Genomic DNA, 22,800 nt, shown 5'->3' on the forward strand with positions numbered 1-22,800 from the left:
GCAAGGGGGCCGAATAATATTGCACGCCCCACTTTTCAGTTTTTTATTTGTTAAAAAAGTTTAAATTATCCAATAAATTTTGTTCCACGTCACGATTGTGTCCCACTTGTTGTTGATTCTTGACATAAAATTAAAATTTTATATCTTTATGTTTGAAGCCTGAAATGTGGCGAAAGGTTGCAAGGTTCAAGGGGGCCGAATACTTTTGCAAGGCACTGTATATTCGGGCCAATACGGTACATTTTAATCACATCTGGACTGAAGTGGGGTTTTTCATGTTCTTGTATCTGAGCACAATTTTAATTTAGTAACAACAACAAAATAGCCTCTTTTAAAAAGTAAAATTAATCAAATTTTAACATTTAACATTAACAGTAACATTTTTCTTCAATTTATCTGCAATAGATTTTCAACAAATCATTATTAATGCAAGGTTTTTCTTGTCCAATTTTTAGGGACAGTGCTAAAGTTGTACCTTTGCATAAGTTTACATTATATTTAGGGCTGTCAAAATTATCGCGTTAACGCGCGGTAATTAATTTTTTAAATTAATCACGTTAAAATATTTGACGCAATTAACGCACATGTCCCGCTCAGAAAGTATTCTGCCTTTTGGTAAGTTTTACAGCAAGGCTTTTTTTGCTGTCCAACAGCGAACTCTTGTGGTCGCTTTGCGACATGGTTATTTTCTTGCCAGTTCATTATGGCTGCACGACGTCTCGGGCTGATAATGTTGTGCTTATATGATCCTTGTACAAGATTTGTCCGTAAGTATGGTTGTTGTAAAGAATGTACATATTATGTTAGTAAGCGAAATGTTATATTTTTTGTATGGGACGCTTTTTGTTTATGTTTAGTGAACCTGTATAGCGTGCTAAGCTAACGTTGTTGCTAATGCAATGCTTGTGTACTTTTATTTTGTAGTTTTACGACGGTCTAAAGAGGACAATGGTTTGAGGCCATTTTATTAATAAATCAGATGAAAAAGGAAGAAGTCTAATTATTAAGGCGTCGTTCACTAGCTGTCTAGCTTTGGAAAAAGTAGACACTTCGGAGTGAGGACAGCATAGACAGATTTAAATGACAGTAGAGTGAAATGCCCACTACAGTCCTTATGTACCGTATGTTGAATGTATATATCCATCTTGTGTTTTATCTTTCCATTCCAACAATTTATTTTACAGAATATATATATAATTTACAGAAAAATACGGCATATTTTATAGATGGTTTGAATTGCGATTAATTGCGATTAATTACGATTAATTAATTTTTAAGCTGTAATTAACTTGATTAAAAAATTTAATCGTTTGACAGCCCTAATTATATTACATTACATTACATTATACAGTATATAAAATATGTTTACACCTTGTTCAAGAATGACACCAATCCTTCTTTTATGAAGAGCACTTGGGTTTACTACGTTACATGGGTTTACTACGTTACTATATTTTAAATGTTATTTTTTGTGATACTACAACAGCTAAGTATTTTTGAGGTTTTCCTTGGTGTAAAAAATTTTGGAAACCACTGGCCCAGCTAATGAATGAATTTGTTTTCATTCTAAGTTTGTAGAAGATATAGTAAATGAATGTCAGCATTGGGGCGACTTCCTTTTTTGTTCTAATCCAGCCGACCAGTCCTCATGAGACCCTTCATGTGCTCCATGTTTAGAGCGTCTTCCAAATGCATCTCAAACTCTTAAATTAAGCCCACAAGGGGGGGTGGATGGAGGTGTGGGGGAGGGGACTGGCACATTTATGACAAACATGACCTCCCCTCGCCGCCGTGGAGGATTAGAGCGAACAAAAGTTGGTCCAATCGCCGCACCAGGGTTTAAGAGTATTGCGGTGACAGATTAGAACATCTTTCACCCTAGGGAGGAGATAAGAGAGCATCAGAGGAGCCACCATCAGCTCCTCCGCCAATGTCCACGTTCAGAAAGCCCTCTACCCCCTAAACTTCTCTGTATGTAATACTCATGTGGGTTATCAAAGGTTGGAAGAGTCCTAGTGTTCTAGCCCAAATGTCCTGCTCAGCTGTTTGCCTGCTATGACTCCTTATTATCCCTCATAATTACAAATATGTCAAACGTATCACGGCACCATGCCTACTACACGGCCGCCGTGTTGCTGTCCATGTAGCTTGCCCGCCCCTCAATTAGCTCTCAGTGCTTCAGGTTAATAGAAGTTTTGATTGGACCAGCATTGCTTTCCTGTTTTCACGTGCCGGGGTGCCGACCTCGTCCTTATCTTCTGCTGCAAGGCGATGGCTTGCTGTCCAAGGCATGCTCCGGCGACAGTCCAGCACATCATATAGCAGGGTGTAAGATCCTAGCTGGATCAGCGTACATGGAGAGGCACAACCAAGTGGCAGGAACAGCTGTAAGCAGTATGGAATATAAACTCACGGATCCCAATGGCCACGATAAAAAGGGGGTCTGAGAACAAAAGGCCAACCATCTGACGTCAATATCAGGAAGATGGAACACGAGAAAGTGGAGAAGTACCAAGGTCTGAATGAGCACTAGAGCAGATGGAGCAGATATGGAAGTTGAAGCCTAGCATGGTTCCTGTGGTGGTGGGAGCTCTTGGGCAGTAACCCCCAAACTGGCAGATTCCAGGAACAACATTCATAGGCAGAAAAGTGCAGTCTTAGGAACAGCAGAGATACTTAGCAAAAGCCAAATAACAATAGTCATTCAACTAAAGTAACTATTTACACAGGTTTAATTTAATATTGAGGTTTCTAGTTCAAATCTGTTCTTTTTAATTTGTAAGAAAACCTAATTTCACTCAAGATGAATGAGACGCAATCCTTGCATTCGTAACCTTATGGTTTTTCTGTACTTAAATAGAAGTTTCACTTCTAACCAATGGTTTTCACGGCATGTGAGCATGTGACGTCACACTATGTGCATCCTGGGTCCCTTTCTGAAAAAATCATTTAGTTTTAGAAAAGAAATTTGTCCTCATCTATAATTTCTGGTCCGATCAAAAGCTTCTTTATAGATGTGTATTGTTTAGTAGTTGGGAAGGAAAAAATTAAAAAAAAAAAAAAAAAAAAAAAAAAAATGAGAAAGAAAAGAATGAAATAAAATGACAATAACACTGGGAACCAAGGAATGAATTTAAATTACTCTATTTTTGGGACTAGAAGAGGCACCTGAGCTGCATCCACTTAATCTTACAAGAAAATTGTATTTGTCCACATTTGAGCGCCCTGGACTATAAGCCGCGAGAGTCCACATTGTATTATGATATATTAAAAAAATAAAAGCTGATCGGCCGGGAAAAAAAATCTATAAATAAGCCTCGCTGCACTATAAGCCGTAAAGTTTAAAGTGGCAGGGGAAAAATAGTGGCTTTTGTCTGAAAATTACTGTAATTAATTTAGCACTGAAAAAATGTCAATTTTAAAAAATATCAATTACTTATGTATTTTTCAGTGCTAACTGCAACTGTGACACTGAATATTTTCTGGCCATTTTTATTCCCCTTCCTCATTCATTTCTTTGCTCGGTTGCTTGGAAGCGTCAGCGAGCCGGGCTTGTTTTTGCTGCCTTGTTGGAGGCAAATAACTTTAAAATCTCGTTTGACTTGTAATAAACCAAACAAGGGGTTTTAGAGATGACCCCATGTGCACAAACCTCCAGAGGAAGGGCTGACCAGCACCAATGGAAATGCAGCCTGACAATCCGCTCCTCCCTCAAGCAACCGGGTGCCATAAAATCAGCACTGCTTTTCATGAGGATCTGGTAAGAAGCAATAGGAAGTAGATTGAAGAACAGCTTAAACGCCTTAAACTATTGGTCACTAACTGACAGTCTGCGGTCCAGAACTGGGCCCAGAAGCAGGCCCATTTGGACCTAGACCTGCCAACTGAAAAAGAAGGATTAAAAACCTAATGGGCACTTCAATTTTAAGCAGCGCAGTTAAAAAAAAAAAAAAGGGGAAAAAAGTACTAAAGTACTGACCAATTACATTCAGTTGGAGCCATACCAAATTTGTGATATTTTGCATTAGAATAGAAAATACCAAATGTTTTTTGAGTTCAATCAAACTGACTGATTACTAGATTGACTGCATCCAGATGAAAATACATTGGCAGGGCTACTTAATATATTTAATAATAATAAATAGTTTGACATTATGCGTATCAATACCCTCGCTAAAAATTATTTTCCAAATTGACCCTTTTTAAATTTTGGTCGAAAAACGTCCTAAACTTTCTAATAGTTAAGCTTGCGACTCTCACTCACACAGATTTTTCCAAGGGTGTAGGTTTGCATAAGGACAGTAGGGACATAACACTAGCAACTTTTCAGAACTCTCAAATTGTCCCCACCAACTTTTAAGCAACCTTATTGGAATTTATATATATATATATATATATATATATATATATATATATATATATATATATATATATATATATATATATATATATATATATATATATATATATATATATATATATACTGTATATATATTATAGAGGTCATTTAGATTGTCTTCCCTTATTTTGTAAGGATAGAATTCACCCTAACATTATTAAGTGAATTACTTTCATTATGTTCAGACTTACATTGACCCCATTTTTTTCCTCAAACTCTCGTTTGATTGGCTGATGACTACGTAGTTGAATTCCCTTGTTTTCAGTGTAAATCTACGCGAAATAAGTGAAATTATCTGTCAGTGCTTCAAATAAATTTTACTCACTTAGATTATTTGAAATAAGAAAAAGCTAGCTGAAAATAATCTTAACACATTTATTTTAAGCAAAAAGTGAGTACAGTATATCAAAAAAAAAAAAAAAAAAAAAGCTTTAGTCAGAAATGTTCTTCATTCAAGAACTGATCTTGTTCAAAACATTATTTGAAAGCAATTTTTCTTGATATACTGTAGGTGAAATATGACTAACTTTTAGATGTATGGGTTTATTAGGAACAAATGGTAATACTGTATTTACCTAAAGTGGAATAATCTGCTAATTTGACCCATTAATCTGTTAACTAGTCTTTAACACTCAAAGCAAGATGGTAAAAACCATTCAACTAGATTTAAGAAAAAATATCAGATTAAGACATTATAAATTTGTCGTATAAAAGTTTGTATAATACAGATTTATTTCGCATTGATCATTTAGCCTATCAATTAATTAGGTTCATACTAGTGAGAATGAAGCCCTGACCCCTATTCACCCAGTCTGTTTGGTCTTATTAATGTGTCGTCCCCAGCAATAAGCGTCTATGCAGGATATGCTGTTATATGATCCCTACCAATATTGAGACCAAACCTACATCTTTGGTGTGAACAGACAGAAAGGTGTTTACATTATGAAAGTGTGTATCGTATGGTAGTAGCACGTTGAGTAACACGTTTGATTTACTCAATGCTGATGTGTTTAATGAAGGTCTTTGAACACATTAGGCCAGCGTTTGTCAGTTGTTGCAGGGTTAAGGTTGTTTCACATGAGCGGCTGCACAATATGAAAGGGTGCCGCAGCAAAGTGGAACACGGTGGCAAAAGGAAGGAACCCACATAGGGTTGATGTAGACGCAGCCAGAAAGTGAAGAGCGGGGACTCCAGCAAGCCTTTTTACTATAGTTCCAAGCACAAATGCATTTATGTATCATCTTTGCTTAAGAAAACAGCGACTTTTCTCATTTTTAGGAGTAAGAGAGATCATAATAGGCATGTAAAGAGCGTTACTCGTTTCGGCGAGAATGTGGGGGGTTTTTTTGTTTGTTTTTTTGCTGTTTTTGGACTACACTTCCACACAAATGTGCATCGAGATATGATGTATTGTGAGAGCCACAATCTTCAAAAAAGCACATTTATCAAAGTGGTGTTGACTTGTGGGCATCAGTCCGCCGAAACAGCATATCACTACACCTGCCCATCTGCTACTGGATGCGTCAGCGTAAAAACACGCTGAAAACAGAACAAGTTTTTATTTCGGACCTCGACACTCTGCGCAAATTCCTTCAAGACTTGCCACTGACCAAAATGGTGTGTTACAGCATTAAAAGTTCCCCTCACAGCGGAGAAATGTTGAAGTAGAATATTAAACACATTTAAATGCTGACTATTTTCAAGGACAAATCATGTATTTATAATTTTTTTAAAAAGTAATTGAAAAAAATTTGAGAAAAAGTAAGCTTGAATAATTATACTGAATTTTGAGAGGATAAAAAATTGTAATATTACCAAAAATGTAATAATTTGATAAATAAATTAATAAAAATACAACTTTGTTTTTGTCATGTTTTATCCTTTATTCTAGAGAAGAAGCCTTTAGTTTTTGTTCCTGGGACAAAAATCGTTATTGTTGTAATAATAAGACTTTAGTCCTTGAAAAAAATACTTCAGATTTATTTGATGACACATCACATTAATATGAGAGCTTTTGAATGCTGTAGAGCTAAGATTAATAGCAGTAATTGATTGTCTATGTTTTATTGGCATGCTGGTCCCCATTTGTAGGATCAGATTTTTTTCTTTTTTTCCCAAATGTGATCTCAATTTATTCCAGTTTGACAAGCATAACGCTTGGCTCCTCAAGTGATTGTGACTCTCTCTCATGACTAGGGTTAAAGGTCAGATTCGCTCTGTAGATTATGACATGGTGCTGAGCTGCCCTCTCCTGGCCGTTTGGCAGACGTTCAGCAGCCATGGTCAAATGCTCCTTTTCTAATTGACCAAAAAAAAAAAAAAAAAATGGAAGCATTTTAAATTTTGCGAATTTTAGCAGTGTATGTTTGAGGGGAAAATACATTATATAAATATATCCACACATATATACATATACACATGATAAATTGTGTGGGGGAGCGTGTTTGTATGTGTGCTATTTGCAGCTCATCTGGGTTATGTTGACTGCGGTGAAATGACAAGGTAACACAACTGGAGGCATCATCTGTGTTACAGGAGAGGCAGAAGAAATCAATCCTGTTTGACAATGTCTTCGGGATACTTGACCGTGACAAGCTTGCAAACAACAAGGAGACTTGGAAAGAAAAGTAAAGCAATGCGCGTGCGGCCCACGCAATGTCAGTTCCTGTTTGAGTTTAATCAAGGTGCGTCAGTGAATTAAATGAATATTTTGCACATAAGTTCTACACAGCATGTACGATGTACTGTATGCATTCAGGTAGCAATGTAATATACAAATAAGTAAGGGTGCAAATCTTTTATTGATACAGTGCAAAGGACTAAAAAGTGTGTTACAAATCCAAATCCTACAAATAGTTATTTAGAGCAATGCTTCTCAAACTTTTTACATCAACTATAACAACAACCCCAGTCCCACACACACACACACACCAAAAAAAAAAAAAAAACACATGGATCCCCGCAAGTAGAACCGCATTAACCTACATTGAAATGTATTAAATATAAATCAAAACTGATGCTTTTCTTCAACAAATGTTTAAAATCATTATTATATGAAAATTGGGGGGGGGGGGGGGGGGGGGGGTTGCACGCAATAAAAGTTAAACCTAAAAGAATATCTAAAAGATACATATTTAGGAATAATATCCACTGTCCCCAAAAACATCAGCAGCAATGCAGAGGTATGAAAAATCAAAATGATAAATTATATGTTACATATTATTTCATCAGCCTGGACTGATGCTTGTGTTCCTCTCCAATAAACTTACATGTACTTAAATCAGGGGTGAAAGTGGCTAGAATTTTTTGCCGGAACTCCCCGGCGTGAAGGTCGCCACGGAGGCAGAAATTTTATTTATTTATTGATTTTTTTCTTTCATTTGTGTGTGTGTCGGGGGGGGGGGGGGGGGGGGGTTTGGGGGTCAAACCTCTTACACTACTGACATGCAAAGAAAACTTTTAGCAGTTATTTCTATAAGACATACAAAACCTGATTTTCATTCAAAATTGTAAATTTTCAATGATTTGCAAAATAAAAGTTAAAACAGCAATAACCCCAACCTCCATTTCCTAATTTCTATTTTCCTTCATTTCCTCACATACTAAATGCCAAATCTCAGTTTAAACTACTTAAGAACATAGGATGTTTATTAAAATTGAAGTTAATGTAAACATTTACTTTTTGTTTTTTTTTTAATAACAAAGATATAAGTAACATACATTCAGAAAAATAAGTACAAATGCAGAGTGAAATGGAATATATTTTGGAGATCGCGCAAACATTTTTTTTTTCTTTAAATCATAAGGAAATGAATAAGTAGCATAACATAAATGAACAAATTTAAGTCCAAAGTGCACATTGACAGCTAAGATGTTCTGAACCTCCCCATCAGAGCAAATAAAACAAAATATGATAAATAAGCCTCCTCAACTCTTTCGTTGCTCTTAAAGATTTGATCCATTTTATGTTGCATTGCCCTTTTTTGTCACATCAATTCAACCTTTTTATTTTTATTGCTGTTCCAGAAAACATACACGTTTGAACAAATCAGAGCTATCTCTGCTGATCACATGTCAGTATGACAGCCAATTGAACGGATAAATAAGTCCAGGCGTTTTGCTTTGCTGCGTGTATTTGCACATTGATGTGACTCATCATCGTCAGACTCAGATAACTGCAGCAGCTGGGGAAACCTCCATGCCGTCCGTGGAATAAAGTCAATAACAAATATTGGTGGGAAAGGATTACGCTACACAAGCACTTTATTATGCTTGTTGTTAACACTTGTGTATGTAAATCTGATTTTGGTAGATTGTTTTCTTCTTTGAGATGAAATGCATGTGTGGCAGCTTAACATTTAAAAAAAAAATTTTTTACATCGTGTTTTGACAGTTGCTGTCATATTTTCGGAATCAAAGCATCGTGTACCAGAACACCATTCCAGTCCTTAATCTTATACCGGAACTGCGTTCTGGCCCTGAATCTTATACCGGAACTGTGTTCCTGACCGTTCTGGCCCACTTTCACCCCTGACTTAAATCCTTTTCAATTAGTTATGTATTCTTTTATTTTTACAATTGCATTATTTATATTCTTTCAGATCAATCAGAATAAACAGAAGATACAGGATAGACAAAGAACAGGTCAATAGTGTATACAGTTATATTACATTAAAAGAAGTATCACATCAATAAATATATCATCTATGACTGTCATACAAAAAATATTTGGAAGCACCTGAGAAAAAGTTACTGAGTTAGAATATCTGTAAACTGAATCTGAAGCTGTATACGTTATGGCAATATGGCAAAGCTTTATTTCTCGTGGTACTCTGTATAATGAAAATAAAGGCTTTCTATTTTATTCTATTTTGTTAAAGAAATTAGCTTTCTTTAGTTTCTGTGCACTTACTATCTGACCTTACCTTCAGTTAAACCTTTCCTATCAAATAATTTTAGTGATCAGACTTTGTATTCAGCAATATTGTCACCCACAAAGTCATTTAAAAACAAAAAGTACAAACAACCTCTCCAAGAAGTTTTTGTTGTCCAAAAAAATGATTATTTATTGGACTCAATGAGGCTGGTTGGAGGTGGCTCACTAAACAACCTCTCCAAGAAGTTTTTGTTGTCCAACTGCTCACTGGCAGCTGGTGGCAATCGCCTCCCCTAAAGTGTTGATGAAGCGATGGACATCACTGAAAGAGTTGTAGAGTGGCACCGGCGCAATGCGCAACACACTTGGCTGTCGCATGTCACACTGGTAGGGGGGAAAAAAAGCAAACAGTTTGTTTTTTTGCAGAGACTAAAGAATACATTGTATTTCATGGAGTCAACAAGTTAACCAGAAAATAATAGCTTCATACATATTTTTCTATGTTACAGTGTGCTGAGTGTAACTCATTTTCTCTACTATATTCAGAGGTGGGTAGAATAGCCCAAATGTTTACTCAAGTAAAAGTGGCGTTTCATCAAAATAATATTACTCAAGTAATCATCAAAAAAAATTACTCAAATAAAATGCATTAAGTGAAAACAATATTCAAGTAGTGAGTAATTAATTGCGTAACAATATTTGATTTTTTTTTTTTTTTTTTAAACATTGGTATAGTTTTTTCTCAGTACGTCATCTATATGAACTGTTATTTATATACTGTACTATCACCTATTACATGACCATATTCCTACTAAGAAATCAAAACGATTATATATCCGGTTTTCCAAGGTCTATTGGTGTTTGAAAGACGCCACATGATTGAACAGGCCGGCTTTATCATTGGACTTCCGACTGCAAGCCTGGGTGTGGTCATTTGCTGCACTGTAATGTGTTAGTGATTGAAGGCCACTCACAACCACCCCTCTCTTCTCCAGCTCTTGGAAGACTCTCTGGATTGGCACGGAGAAGCAGAATGACAACTGGCAGCCTCTCTGCTCCGGGTCAGAGGGTGTGATGATGCGGACATGAGGTTTACCGGGACAACCAGGATCCTTGCTATAGTAATGCCCAATTAAATACTCTAAGTAGCCCGTTAGCAGCACAGACTTCCTGCGTAGCGCCTGCATGTTGGTCATGTTAAAAACCTGCAAAACAATATTGTCAACAACAAAAACGAAAGTTTTGTCATGGACATCATTTCAGGTTTTCCTTCTCATACAAATCATTTCAGGGTTTCCTCTCATACAAACTACAGAAAAGCTCTTGAACACAATATGCAAATGTATGCACTCACTGTCACACATACAGTTGTGGTCAAAAGTTTACATACACTTGTGAAGAACATAATGTCATGGCTCTCTTGAGTTTCCAGGTATTTCTATAACTCTGATTTTTCTCCGATAGAGTGATTGGAACAGATACTTCTTTGTCACAAAAAACATTCATGAAGTTTGGTTCGTTTATGACTTTATTATGGGTTAACAGAAAAAGTGATCAAATCTGCTGGGTCAAAAATATACCTACATGGATCTGAAAAAGCGAATCATTGACTTGAACAAGTCAGAAAAGTCACTTGGAGCCATTTCAAAGCAGCTGCAGGTCCCAAGAGCAACAGTGCAAACAATTGTTTGTAAGTATAAAGTGCATGGCACTGTTTTGTCACTGCCACGATCAGGAAGAAAACGCAAGCTATCACCTGCTGCTGAGAGAAAACTGGTCAGGAGGGTGAAGATTCAACCGAGAATCACCAAAAAGCAGATCTGCCAAGAATTAGAAGCTGCTGGAACACAGGTGTCAGTGTCCACAGTCAAGCGTGTTTTGCATCTCCATGGACTGAGAGGCTGCCGTGCAAGAAGGAAGCCCTTGCTCCAAAAGCGGCACCTTAAGGCTCCACTGAAGTTTGCTGCTGATCACATGGACAAAGATAAGACCTTCTGGAGGAAAGTTCTGTGGTCAGACGAAACAAAAAAAATCGAGCTGTTTGGCCACAATGCCCAGCAATATGTTTGGAGGAGAAAAGGTGAGGCCCTTAACCCCAAGTATACCATGCCTACCGTCAAGCACGGTGGTGGTAGTATTATGCTGTGGGGCTGTTTTGCTACCAATGGAACTGGTGCTTTACATAGAGTAAATGGGATAATGAAGAAGGAGGATTACCTTCAAATTCTTCAAGATAACCTAACGTCATCAGCCCGAAGATTAGGTCTTGGGCGCAGTTGAGTGTTCCAACAGGACAATGACCCCAAACACACATCAAAAGTGGTAATGGAATGGCTAAATCAGGCTAGAATTAAGGTTTTCGAATGGCCTTCCCAAAGTCCTGACTTAAACCCCATTGACAACTTGTGGACAATGCTGAAGGAACATGTTATTCCATGTCAGAAAGCCATCAAATTTAACTGAACTGCACCAATTCCGTCAAGAGGAGTGGTCAAAGATTCAACCAGAAGCTTGCCAGAAGCTTGTGGATGGCTACCAAAAGCGCCTAATTGAAGTGAAAATGGTCAAGGGACATGTTACCAAATATTAGCGCTGCTGTATGTATATTTTTGACCCAGCAGATTTGATCAGTTTTTTCTGTTCACCCATAATAAAGTCATAAAAGAACCAAACTTAATGAATGTTTTTTGTGACAAAGAAGTATCTGTTCCAATCACTCTATCAGAGAGTTGTAGACAGGGGCGGACTGGTAATCTGTGGGTTCTGGAGGATCACAGAACGGCCGGTGCCCTGGACGGCCGGCGGCCGCCATTCATTATACATCACTGTTTTTATCCCCCCTAGCCTCTGATTATCTACAGTTCGCATCCAATCCGACAGGTGGCAGCAAAGCGCCTGGCTGTCCATCACCAGTCTAATAGAAGAACAAAGAAAGCACAAAGTAGCCTTCATTGGTTCCTTGTGGAAGCAAAATAGCGATGAGCGTTACTGCACAATATAGATGGGGGTGGGTGGCAAAAAAAGAAAAGGGTGGCGCAGAGAAGGTTAGGGAGAAAAATATTAAAGAAACTGAGAGCGAAGCATTAAAATGTCATAAGTTGATAAATATTTTCGCAAGCAGCAGTCTGGGTGCAACGGCCATGTCGGGTAACAGCAGCCCAGCCCCCGGCGATGGTGAGAGGGGGAGCGGGAGCCGCTCTGACATGCAGCCGGTACAGGGAGAGAGAAAAGAAGAGGGAGGGTGTAATGATAAGCTGGTGGAAGTTACCCAGACAAGCGCAGGGCAAGTAAAAAGGGACGAAGAGGGTCACTTGCTCGGTATACTGGCAATTGTTATCCACCAAGTAGCTACATTTTAAATGAAATAAATGACAATTAAAAGGTTAGTGCCAGCTAGTCCGTTTGCAATCGTGTCAAGTTACAGTATGCTAGTCCTACTATCACTCTCCTAAGGAAAAATATTTTAGCTGTAAAACAACGTATGCACACGCAGCAGCAATATTAATTCAGAAGAAATAGAGCAAAATATTAATAAAATGAATGGTTTTACTTTAAAGTTAGTTAAATTGATATGATATATATTTTTAATCATGTATATATCGTTTTGTTTTCTGGTTAATACTTTCCAATGAAGTTTATGTATCCAGGATTTGTCTTGAAATGTTTATTGTATTTTCATTGAAATGTATTATTTGTATGGCAAGATTAATTATGGCAGGGGTCTCCAAACCGGTCCTCAAGGGCCGCTGTGGGGCCTGGTTTTTGTTTCAACTGATCGAGTACCGACAGTTTAACCAATGAAGTTTCTGCTAAAACAAGCAGCACCTGACTGCAATCAACTGATTACACTTGTAAGACACCAGATTGGTGCATAGGTGTTGTCTTGTTTTGTTGGAATGAAATCCTGAGCCCGCTGCGGCCCTATGTGGATTAGTTTGGAGACCACTGAATTATGGCAGAAACAATGAAATTAAATCATTTTATAGATAGAGATATATAGAGATATATTGTAATCAATTGGATACATAAAAATTGCTTTGAAAAATAAATTCTTTCATTTGTTTTTTCAGGTTGATCATAGAGCTAGTACAGAAAATGAACCCAACTCCAGTTCAGCCTTGCAATACTTTGAGCGCCCCAAGTCAGACAGTCACAGTCTAGACACATTTTCTTCATTTTCTCTCAAAGTGCACGAAATTGATGCATTTTACAATAAAATGTAAAAAAAAAAAAAAAAGTCTCCCGGTGCATGCCCCCGGACCCCCTAGGAGGTCTGTGTTTCCCTTCGTATAGCGATTCTTGTGGGCTGGGCCGAGTCAAAGTCCAGGGCTGCTTTTTAGTCCCAGTCCGCCCCTGGTTGTAGAAATAACTGGAAACTCAAGAGAGCCATGACATTATGTTCTTCACAAGTGTATGTAAACTTTTGACCACAACTGTACACAGGAAGTGACTGTAAAGACCCACTAGGCAGCAATACCTCCAAACTAGCCTGCAGGGGACACACGAGGAGAACGGGCTGGTTGGATAGTCTGAAGCCTCTCACTCCAGGCTGCAGCTCCAGCACTGAGGACATACAAGAAATCTTCTTTTGCAGCTGTCTGATGCATGCACTAGTCATACCTCCAAGGTGATGTAATTTTTAAACAAATAAAAAGTGCTCACAAATAAATAAATAGTAAGAAACCATATTTAAAAGACGAGTATTTTTGTTCCCCTGTTAATTTTAGCCCTTTTGAGATCATTCATTTTCAGAATATTCAAAGTGAATGAAATATTTATTGTCATCATCATCGGTATCATTGACAATCATTGACAATTACAAAATGTGATATGATTTGCCCGAAGGAACCGAAGAAGAAGACAAAGGCAGACGGGAGGAAGCATATGCTTATCTTATGCTTATAAGTAAAAACTGCCATACACTAATATTTTTGTTGCATTTTATGTCCACTGAACAGTGTTGGGAATAGAGCTGAAACGAGTACTCGAGCAACTCGAGTAACTCGAGTTTAAAAACTGATCCGAGTAATTTTATTCACCTCGAGTAATCGTTTATTTTGACAGCTCTAAGCATCACGTTTTGCTCGGACTACTTTTAATGCGGGACAACGCGCTGTCACGTGCGGAGAGGAAGAAGGGGGGAAAAAAAAAACTTACTGCAGCCGACAGCCGCCACAGACGACGCCGACGTTGCTAAATACTAGACCGCACGATGCTACGTTGGTACAGGTAGCGTCTCATGCATCTCATAGAGATCACATGTATGTTGAACTAGATGCTAAATGACAGACTCGGCCGCGTCTGGGCAGCTTTAGTAAACAGCCGCCATCTTAAAGCAGTACAGCGCTAAGCGCTAATAAAGAGCGCTAAGCGCTAATAAAGAGCGCTAAGCGCTAATAAATAAGATTAACGTTACTGTTCTGAAGTAACGTTAGCCCTGCGGAGGGCTAGGTTTCTAAAGTAACGTTAGCCCTGCGGAGGGCTAGGTTTCTATTAATTATGACCACTGTCGATGCTTGACTAACGTGTCTTACATACAGGCTTTAACATAACATAGCATTGTGGAGTGATGAGGGTGTAAAATAAAAACTTAATCATGCTAACTATCAATTTTAGCTCAGTAGTCATTGCTGGATAAAACACCAAGTAGCACTGGTGCTAATGTGCTCCAATACAGCCTGTATCATACATTTATTTTGAACACTGCAAAAACTCAAAATCCTATCAGGACTTGCAGTTTAGACTAACTTAAAACTTAACTAGAACTTAAAAATGGCTTGACACAAAGAGAAATTCAATTGAAAGACGTGGGAAAAAATTAAAAAACTTTTAAGTGATGTGTGTTATCAAGCGTAACGGCATTTTTAGGTAAGATATATATATATATTTTTGTAATAAGATCTAAAGTTTTTTGAGTGAAAGCAGTGAATTAGTCTTTTTTTTTTTTTTTTTTTAATTCTAGTTACATCTGAGATGCAATTGTTGGCTGTTTTCAACAATATACATCGAAAATAAAGACATTGATTGACTGAAAATGGTTCAAAATTAGATGAAATGTCTTGTTTTCTCATGTATATTTATAATTGCTCTTCACCTAAAAATATATTTGTTTTATCCGATTACTCGATTAATCGATAGAATTTTCAGTCGATTACTCGATTACTAAAATATTCGATAGCTGCAGCCCTAGTTGGGAATAACGCCGTTATAAATAACGCCGCTACATAACGGGGTTATTGACCGTTACTGACGGTCAAAAGCGGTTGCAAGAACGATGGAGTTGCCATTTGATACGGTCATACTGTGAAGGTCCTGCACCCATCCGCAGCAAAACTGTTCCTATCTTTGTAGCAATTTGTAATTTCGGAACCGCTGATGAGTTTAGTAACATACACCAAACAATAAATACAGCAGAATGTCGATTTCGCGTAATTGTGGAAGCCTGTCTACATCTTTACGCCATTTGTCTTCGGATTGCTTGTAAGGGTCAACATTGTTCACATCTTTAAATTTGACTAAATTTGACTAAATTAACTTCGCCTTAGTAACAAGTTTTTCTCTTTATCGAACTGGCAAGTTAAATGTCCCGCCAGTCTGACCTTTCCAATATGGCTGCGTTGTTGTCAAATCTCACGTGATCCCCAATTCTGTGACCTAAACGTTAGAGCCTAATAGCGCACGTACTTCAGAGCCGGTGTTTTCACACACAAACCGGAACAGCATCTGCGGCAAACATAAACACGCAAAACAGATGCAGAGGGATATGATGGCAGAGCATTCAGAGGAAAATTTGTCCTTTACGAGGTGGAGATATAAACACTATTTTAGTTGGTCGAAATTAAAGGAAAGAACGTGCATGTAAAGTGTAATTTATGTCCCGGGGCAAGGCTTTTGTCGACATGTGTGGTAAGCAATTCAAATCTGTTTATTTTTGTTGCACTTCAAGTGTAGGATAAATCTGTTGCTGGTGAGGTGCAATAAATATTACAAGGTTTTATAACACAACTACCTGTCTGTTCTCTCTTCAACTGACTCGAATACTGCTCAGAAAATTTCAAATTCTTTGACATACAACAACTTCTTTTTAAAGTAACGGAAATAGTTACTTTCCCTGGTAACTAGTTACTTTTACTATAGATTAACTCAGTTACTAACTCAGTTACTTTTTGGAAGAAGTAGTAACTATAACTAATCACTTTTTTAAAGTAGCGTGCGCAACACTGCCAATGAAACCATAAGATGGCAATATTGCATACATTCCGGGAAAAAAAGTTTTGTTTACCATTGTTCATCTGGAATCGGGTTTTCAAGTCATGTCCCCACCACCCTGTCAGCCTGCAAGCACACGCAACAATGTGCCACTGTGGTAGCAATGATACTACTAAAATAAGTTGGAATTATTGTGTGGCACAATTTAGATGAATGTCAAAGCCGTGAAAAAGGAGGGGAGCACATTTACGGGTAAATAGATTTCTCTAGGATAGAAATAGGCCGCTAAACCTTACAAATTCTGAATAAATGATAACAAGTCACTGTACTTACGCAGGTTTAACAGTGTATTGATGTTTCTCATGGATAAATGCTCCAGCAATCCCACCACAACCAGAGTTTAAATACTGAAAAAATATTGACACAAATATAGAAACACGCTCAGCAGACACATTTGGTGTCATTATGTCACTAGCTGTGTGTTTGTGTCAGGTGACCTTGTAAGAGCACCAGCAAGCAAAGTCCACTCCCCACTCGTGCAGCTGCAGATCAACATTTCCTACTGCGTGAGCTAGGTCGAAGCCCACCAAGCAGCCCTTGCCAAAAAATAGTTTTATTTCCAGTCAGTACACGTCTTGGATGCTGACTGTACAAAGTTCTCCTCACCTTGTTCTGAGCAGCCTTGGTGATGGCGGCCATGTTGAACAGCTGACCCGTGTAGTACTGAACTCCGCTGAGCATCACAACAGCCACAGAGGCACTTTCTTTCTCAATCATGTCCAGGATGTCCTCTGTTCGAAGAGTCTCTTCCCCCTGGATAACCAGATTTGTTGTCATAATTAGGGCCCGAGCACTAGACGTGCGAAGGCCCTATTGTTTTGCAAAGGATTATTATTATTATTATTATTATTATTAGGGCCCGAGCACTAAGCGTGCGAAGGCCCTATTGTTTTGCAAAGGATTATTATTATTATTATTATTATTATTATTATTATTATTATTATTATTAGGGCCCGAGCACTAGACGTGCGAAGGCCCTATTGTTTTGCAAAGGATTATTATTATTATTATTATTATTATTATTATTATTATTCTTTTTTCAGGGCAAATGAAAATGGCCAATTTGGAGGCCTGAACATGCACGAAAAGTCACCAAAATTTGCACATACGTGCGGCTTTGCGTAAATTTCGATAATCTTGTGTCGTTTTGAAAAAATGTCAAAAAATGGCTCAGTGGCGCCCCCTTGACCCTTAAAATTTTCAAAAAGGCCTCTCCTCTCAGGTTTTCAACGTAGAGCGATAAAATTTGGGGAGTAGATACCTTATGCCTAACTGTTCAAAAAAGCCTCTTGCACCCATATTCCAAATCCAACAGGAAATCGGATATTTTGGATCAAATGTGAAATTTTTATCGGTTCACAGTTGGAGTTTACATTTGGAGGCCTGAACATGCACGAAAACTCACCAAAATTTGCACATACATGCAACTTTGCGTAAATTTTGATAATCTACAAAAAAATTTAACAAAATGGCTCAGTGGCGCCCCCTTGAAATTTTCAAAAAGGCCTTTCCTATTAGGTTTTTTCAACGTAGAACGATGAAATTTGGCAAGTCGATACATTGTGCAAAACTGCTCCAAAAAGTCTCTTGCACCCATATTCCAAACCCAACAGGAAGCCGGAAATTTTGGATCAAATGTGAAATTTTATCGATTTACATTTGAGACCTTGTCGCTGAAGAAAATAGTTGGATCGTCTTCAAAATTGGTCAGACTATTCAGGAGACATATGAGATCTTAAGTTTTCAAAATGGTGAGTTTTCACTCAAGGGTCTGACCTGGGCGTGGTCCCAAAGTCGGCCATTTTTGGGCAAAATACCAAATTCAGAAAATGATTAAAAACTCCGTGATACAACGTTCAATCTTTTTCATTTCTAGCATGTATATGAGATATCCCAGCCTGAACACGACTGCATTGAAATATTACCCATTAGGCCTGGCGCCCCCTAGTGGGAACAGGAAATGGCCTTCTTTACGAGACAGGCTCCTCCTCCAAGGGAAAAAAATCTATTGACCTCAAACCTGTTTCAGGGGAGCCTCAAGACATGTGTTCAGGTCCCTGATGAAAAATATTGAGGTTTCGTTGAAGCGGAGAGGTCCAAACTGGAAGTGAAAATGACCGTCAACAATTTGTCTCGCCAAAAATTTTGAACAGTCATAACTCGGCAGATATGCAACATATCTGCGCCAAACTTTCCATGTTTGTTGAGAGTCATACCCTGAAGGTTCTTGTAGGGGTCATTTGCATCAACTCTACAGTGCCAACTAGTGGCGACAGAAAGAAGTTTTTAAAAAGGCCTTTCCTATTGGGTTTTTTCAACATAGAGCAAGGAAATTTGGGGAGTAGATACCTTATGCAAAACTGCTCCAAAAAGTCTCTTGCACCCATATTCCAAATCCAACAGGAAATCGGGTATTTTGGATCGAATGTGAAATTTTCATGGGTTCACAGTAAGAGTTTACATTTGGAGGCTTGAATATGCATAAAAACTCACCAAAATTTGCACATACATGCGGCTTTGGATAACGTTCGATAATCTTGCAACGTTACGAAACAATTTAAGAAAATGGCTCAGTGGCGCCCCCTTGAAATTTTCAAAAAGGCCTCTCCATTTAGGTTTTTCTAACATAGAGTGATGAAATTTGGAGAGTCAAAACTTTGTGCAAAACTTCTCCAAAAAGTCTCTTGCACACACATTCCAAATCCTACAGGAAATCGGGTATTTTGGATTGAATGTGAACTTTTTATCGATTTACAGTGTGCACATTTTACACCTTGGCACCTAGGGAATTAGTTTGATCATTCTCAAAATTGGCGAGACTGTTCATGAGGCATATGAAATCTTAAGTTATAAAAATGGTGTGTTTTCATTCACGGGCCTGACCTGGGCGGGGCGCCAAATTCTTCCATTTTTTCGGCAAAACACCGAATTCGGAAAATGACTGATAACTCCCTCATACAACGTTCAATCTATTTTAAATCTGGCATGTGTGTGAGGTATACCAGCCTGAGCAGGACTGGATTGAAAATTTACCATTTGTGCCTGGCGCCTCCTAGTGGGAACAGGAAATGCCCTTTTTTACGGGACACACTCCTCCTCTAAAGGGAAAAAATCAATCTACCTCAAACCTGCATAAGGGAAACCTTAAGACCTGTCTTCAGGTGCCTGATGAAAAATATTGAAGTTTCGTTGAAGCGGAGGGGTCCAAACAGGAAAGTGAAAATGACTGTCAACAATTTTTCTCTCCAAAAACTTTGAACACTCATAACTCGGCAGATATACAAGATATCTGCGCCAAACTTCCCGTGCTTGTTGAGAGTCATACCCTGAAGGGCCTTGTAGGGGTCATTTGCATCAACCCTACAGCGCCAACTAGTGGCGATAGAAAGTCACTCGTTTCTCCAAAACATGTCCAGTTCTTTTCATGTTGGTCATTGTAGTTTCAAGACCTATTAAAATACTTTTTTACGGCCCATGTCCACGTGTCTCTGTCTGTTGCCGTGACGACCCTTTGTTCGCCATTTAAAGGAAATATTTTTTTTTAGAGACTCAGGGAGCTTATAGAGCCACAATAGTTGGCACACTTGGTCGAATTGGCCCAGTTAGAAGATTAATTTTGGTTTTGAATAAGGGCTTGGCTGCACAGCTCAGTAGTGGCTCCTTTTTTGTAGTACTCTCTCCAATAGGGGTTTTTATCTCTTGGGTGTGGGAATGTAAATAGGCGACTTTCGAGCATGTTAGGTTCTAATGAGATGATTAGAGAGGAGGATCTGCCACCACCCTGACCTGCACACAGTCCGAGTTGCGTGACGTCCGAGTTGCGCTAGATTGCGAGGGCCCGTTCAGTCCTGCTTGCAGGCCTAGTTATTAGGGCCCGAGCACTAAGCGTGCGAAGGCCCTATTGTTTTGCAAAGGATTATTTTTTTTTTTATTTTTTTATTTTTTTTTTTTTTTCAGGGCAAATGAAAACGGCCAATTTGGAGGCCTGAACATGCACGAAAAGTCACCAAAATTTGCACATACGTCCGAAAAATTGTAAATTTCGATAATTTTGCAACGTTGCAAAAAAATATAACAAAATGGCTCAGTGGCGCCCCCTTGAAATTTTAAAATTGGCCTATAACATTAGGGTCTGTCAGCGTAGAGCAATGAAATTTGGGGGGTCTATACCTTGTCCAAAACCGCTCCAAAAAAGCATTTACACGCATATTCCAAACCCAACAGGAAATCGGTTATTTTGGATCAAATATGAAATTTTTATCGATTTACAGGGTGCACATTTGAGACCTTTTCGCCGAGGGAGTTAGTTGGATCATCTTCAAAATTGGTGAGACTGTTCAGGAGACATATGAAATCTTAAGTTTTGAAAATGGTGCGTTTTCATTCACGGGTCTGACCTGGGCGTGGTGCCAAAGTCGACCATTTTTTCGGCAAAATGACAAATTCAGTAAATGACTTATAGTTCCTTGACACAACGTTCAATCTTTTTCATATTTGGCATGTATGTGTGGTATCCCACCCTTAACACGAGTGCATTGAAATATTACCCATTAGGTCTAGCGCCCCCTAGTGAGAACAGGAAATGCCTTTTTTTACGAGACAGGTTCCTCCTCCAAGGGAAAAAAATCTGTTGACCTCAAACCTGCATCAGGGGAGCCTTAAGACCTGTGTTCAGGTGCCTGATGAAAAATATTGAGGTTTCGTTGAGGCGGAGGGGTCCAAACAGGAAAGTGAAAATGAACGTCAACAATTTGTCACGCAAAAAACTTTGAACAGTCATAACTCGGCAGATATACAACATATCTGCGCCAAACTTCCCGTGTTTGTTGAGAGTCATACCCTGAAGGTTCTTGTAGGGGTCATTTGCATCAACTCTACAGTGCCAACTAGTGGCGACAGAAAGAAGTTTTAAAAAAGGCCTTTCCTATTGGGTTTTTTCAACATAGAGCAAGGAAATTTGGGGAGTAGATACCTTATGCAAAACTGATCCAAAAAGTCTCTTGCACCCATATTCCAAATCCAACAGGAAATCGGGTATTTTGGATCGAATGTGAAATTTTCATGGGTTCACAGTAGGAGTTTACATTTGGAGGCTTGAATATGCACAAAAACTTGTACAAATTTGCACATACATGCGGCTTTAGATAACGTTCGATAATCTTGCAATGTTACGAAAAAATGTAGCAAAATGCCTCAGTGGCGCCCCCTTGAATTTTTCAAAAAGGCGTTTCCTATTAGGTTTTTTTAACAGAGAGTGATGAAATTTGGGGAGTCGATACCTTGTGCAAAACTGCTCCAAAAAGTCTCTTGCACCCGTATTCCAAATCCAACAGGAAATCGGGTATTTTGGATCGAATGTGAAATTTTTATCGGTTCACAGTAGGAGTTTACATTTGGAGGCTTGAACATGCACGAAAACTCACAAAAATTTGGACATACATGTGGCTTTGCATAACGTTCAATAATCTTGCAACGTTACGAAAACATGTAACAAAATGGCTCAGTGGCGCCCCCTTGAAATTTTCAAAAAGGCCTCTCCATTTAGGTTTTTTCAACGTAGAGGGATGAAATTCGGAGAGTCGATACCTTGTACAAAACTGCTCCAAAAAGTCTCTTGCATGCATATTCCAAACCCAACAGGAAATCGGGTATTTTGGATTGAATGTGAAATTTTTATCGATTTACAGTGTGCACATTTTACACCTTGGCACCTAGGGAATTAGTTTGATCATTCTCAAAATTGGCGAGACTGTTCATGAGGCTTATGAAATCTTAAGTTATCAAAATGGTGTGTTTTCATTCACGGGCCTGACCTGGGCGGGGTGCCAAAGTCGGCCATTTTTTCGGCAAAATGACAAATTCAGTAAATGACTAATAGTTCCTTCACACAACGTTCCATCTTTTTCATATCTGGCATGTATGTGCGACATCCCACCCTTAACACGAGTGCATTGAAATATTACCCATTAGGCCTAGCGCCCCCTAGTGAGAACAGGAAATGCCTTTTTTTACGAGACAGGTTCCTCCTCCAAGGAAAAAAAATCTGTTGACCTCAAACCTGCATAAGGGAAGGCTTAAGACCTGTCTTCAGGTGCCTGATGAAAAATATTGAAGTTTCGTTGAAGCGGAGGGGTCCAAACAGGAAAGTGAAAATGACTGTCAACAATTTTTCTCTCCAAAAACTTTGAACAGTCATAACTCGGCAGATATACAACATATCTGCGCCAAACTTCCCGTGCTTGTTGAGAGTCATAC

At 38.5% G+C, this 22,800-nt stretch overlaps 1 protein-coding gene and 1 long non-coding RNA gene across 3 annotated transcripts in view; one reads left to right on the forward strand and one right to left on the reverse strand.

Annotated features, from left to right (window-relative positions):
- The first annotated feature begins 696 nt into the window (after positions 1-696).
- Positions 697-10,599, forward strand: LOC130929890 (uncharacterized). Its single transcript, XR_009066968.1, has 3 exons — positions 697-767; positions 6,936-7,084; positions 10,272-10,599. It is a non-coding gene; the product is annotated as an uncharacterized LOC130929890 (long non-coding RNA).
- The window catches only part of kynu (kynureninase), a 36,559-nt gene continuing 22,556 nt past the window's right edge, over positions 8,798-22,800 (reverse strand). Inside the window, exons 8-14 of one of the 2 annotated variants that reach the window (XM_057857493.1) lie at positions 17,152-17,298; positions 16,983-17,081; positions 16,819-16,892; positions 16,559-16,611; positions 13,754-13,839; positions 10,251-10,481; positions 8,798-9,660 (exon numbers count right to left, since the gene is read on the reverse strand). In XM_057857493.1, coding sequence (XP_057713476.1) covers positions 9,541-9,660; positions 10,251-10,481; positions 13,754-13,839; positions 16,559-16,611; positions 16,819-16,892; positions 16,983-17,081; positions 17,152-17,298 — 810 coding nt within the window. In that variant the 3' untranslated portion in view covers positions 8,798-9,540. Of the gene's footprint in view, positions 9,661-10,250; positions 10,482-13,753; positions 13,840-16,558; positions 16,612-16,818; positions 16,893-16,982; positions 17,082-17,151; positions 17,299-22,800 lie in introns of those variants that run through there. The other variant, XM_057857502.1, reaches the window with a different exon arrangement.

The sequence above is a fragment of the Corythoichthys intestinalis genome, chromosome 2 (assembly GCF_030265065.1).
Source record: "Corythoichthys intestinalis isolate RoL2023-P3 chromosome 2, ASM3026506v1, whole genome shotgun sequence".
In the NCBI taxonomy this organism is placed as follows: domain Eukaryota; kingdom Metazoa; phylum Chordata; class Actinopteri; order Syngnathiformes; family Syngnathidae; genus Corythoichthys; species Corythoichthys intestinalis.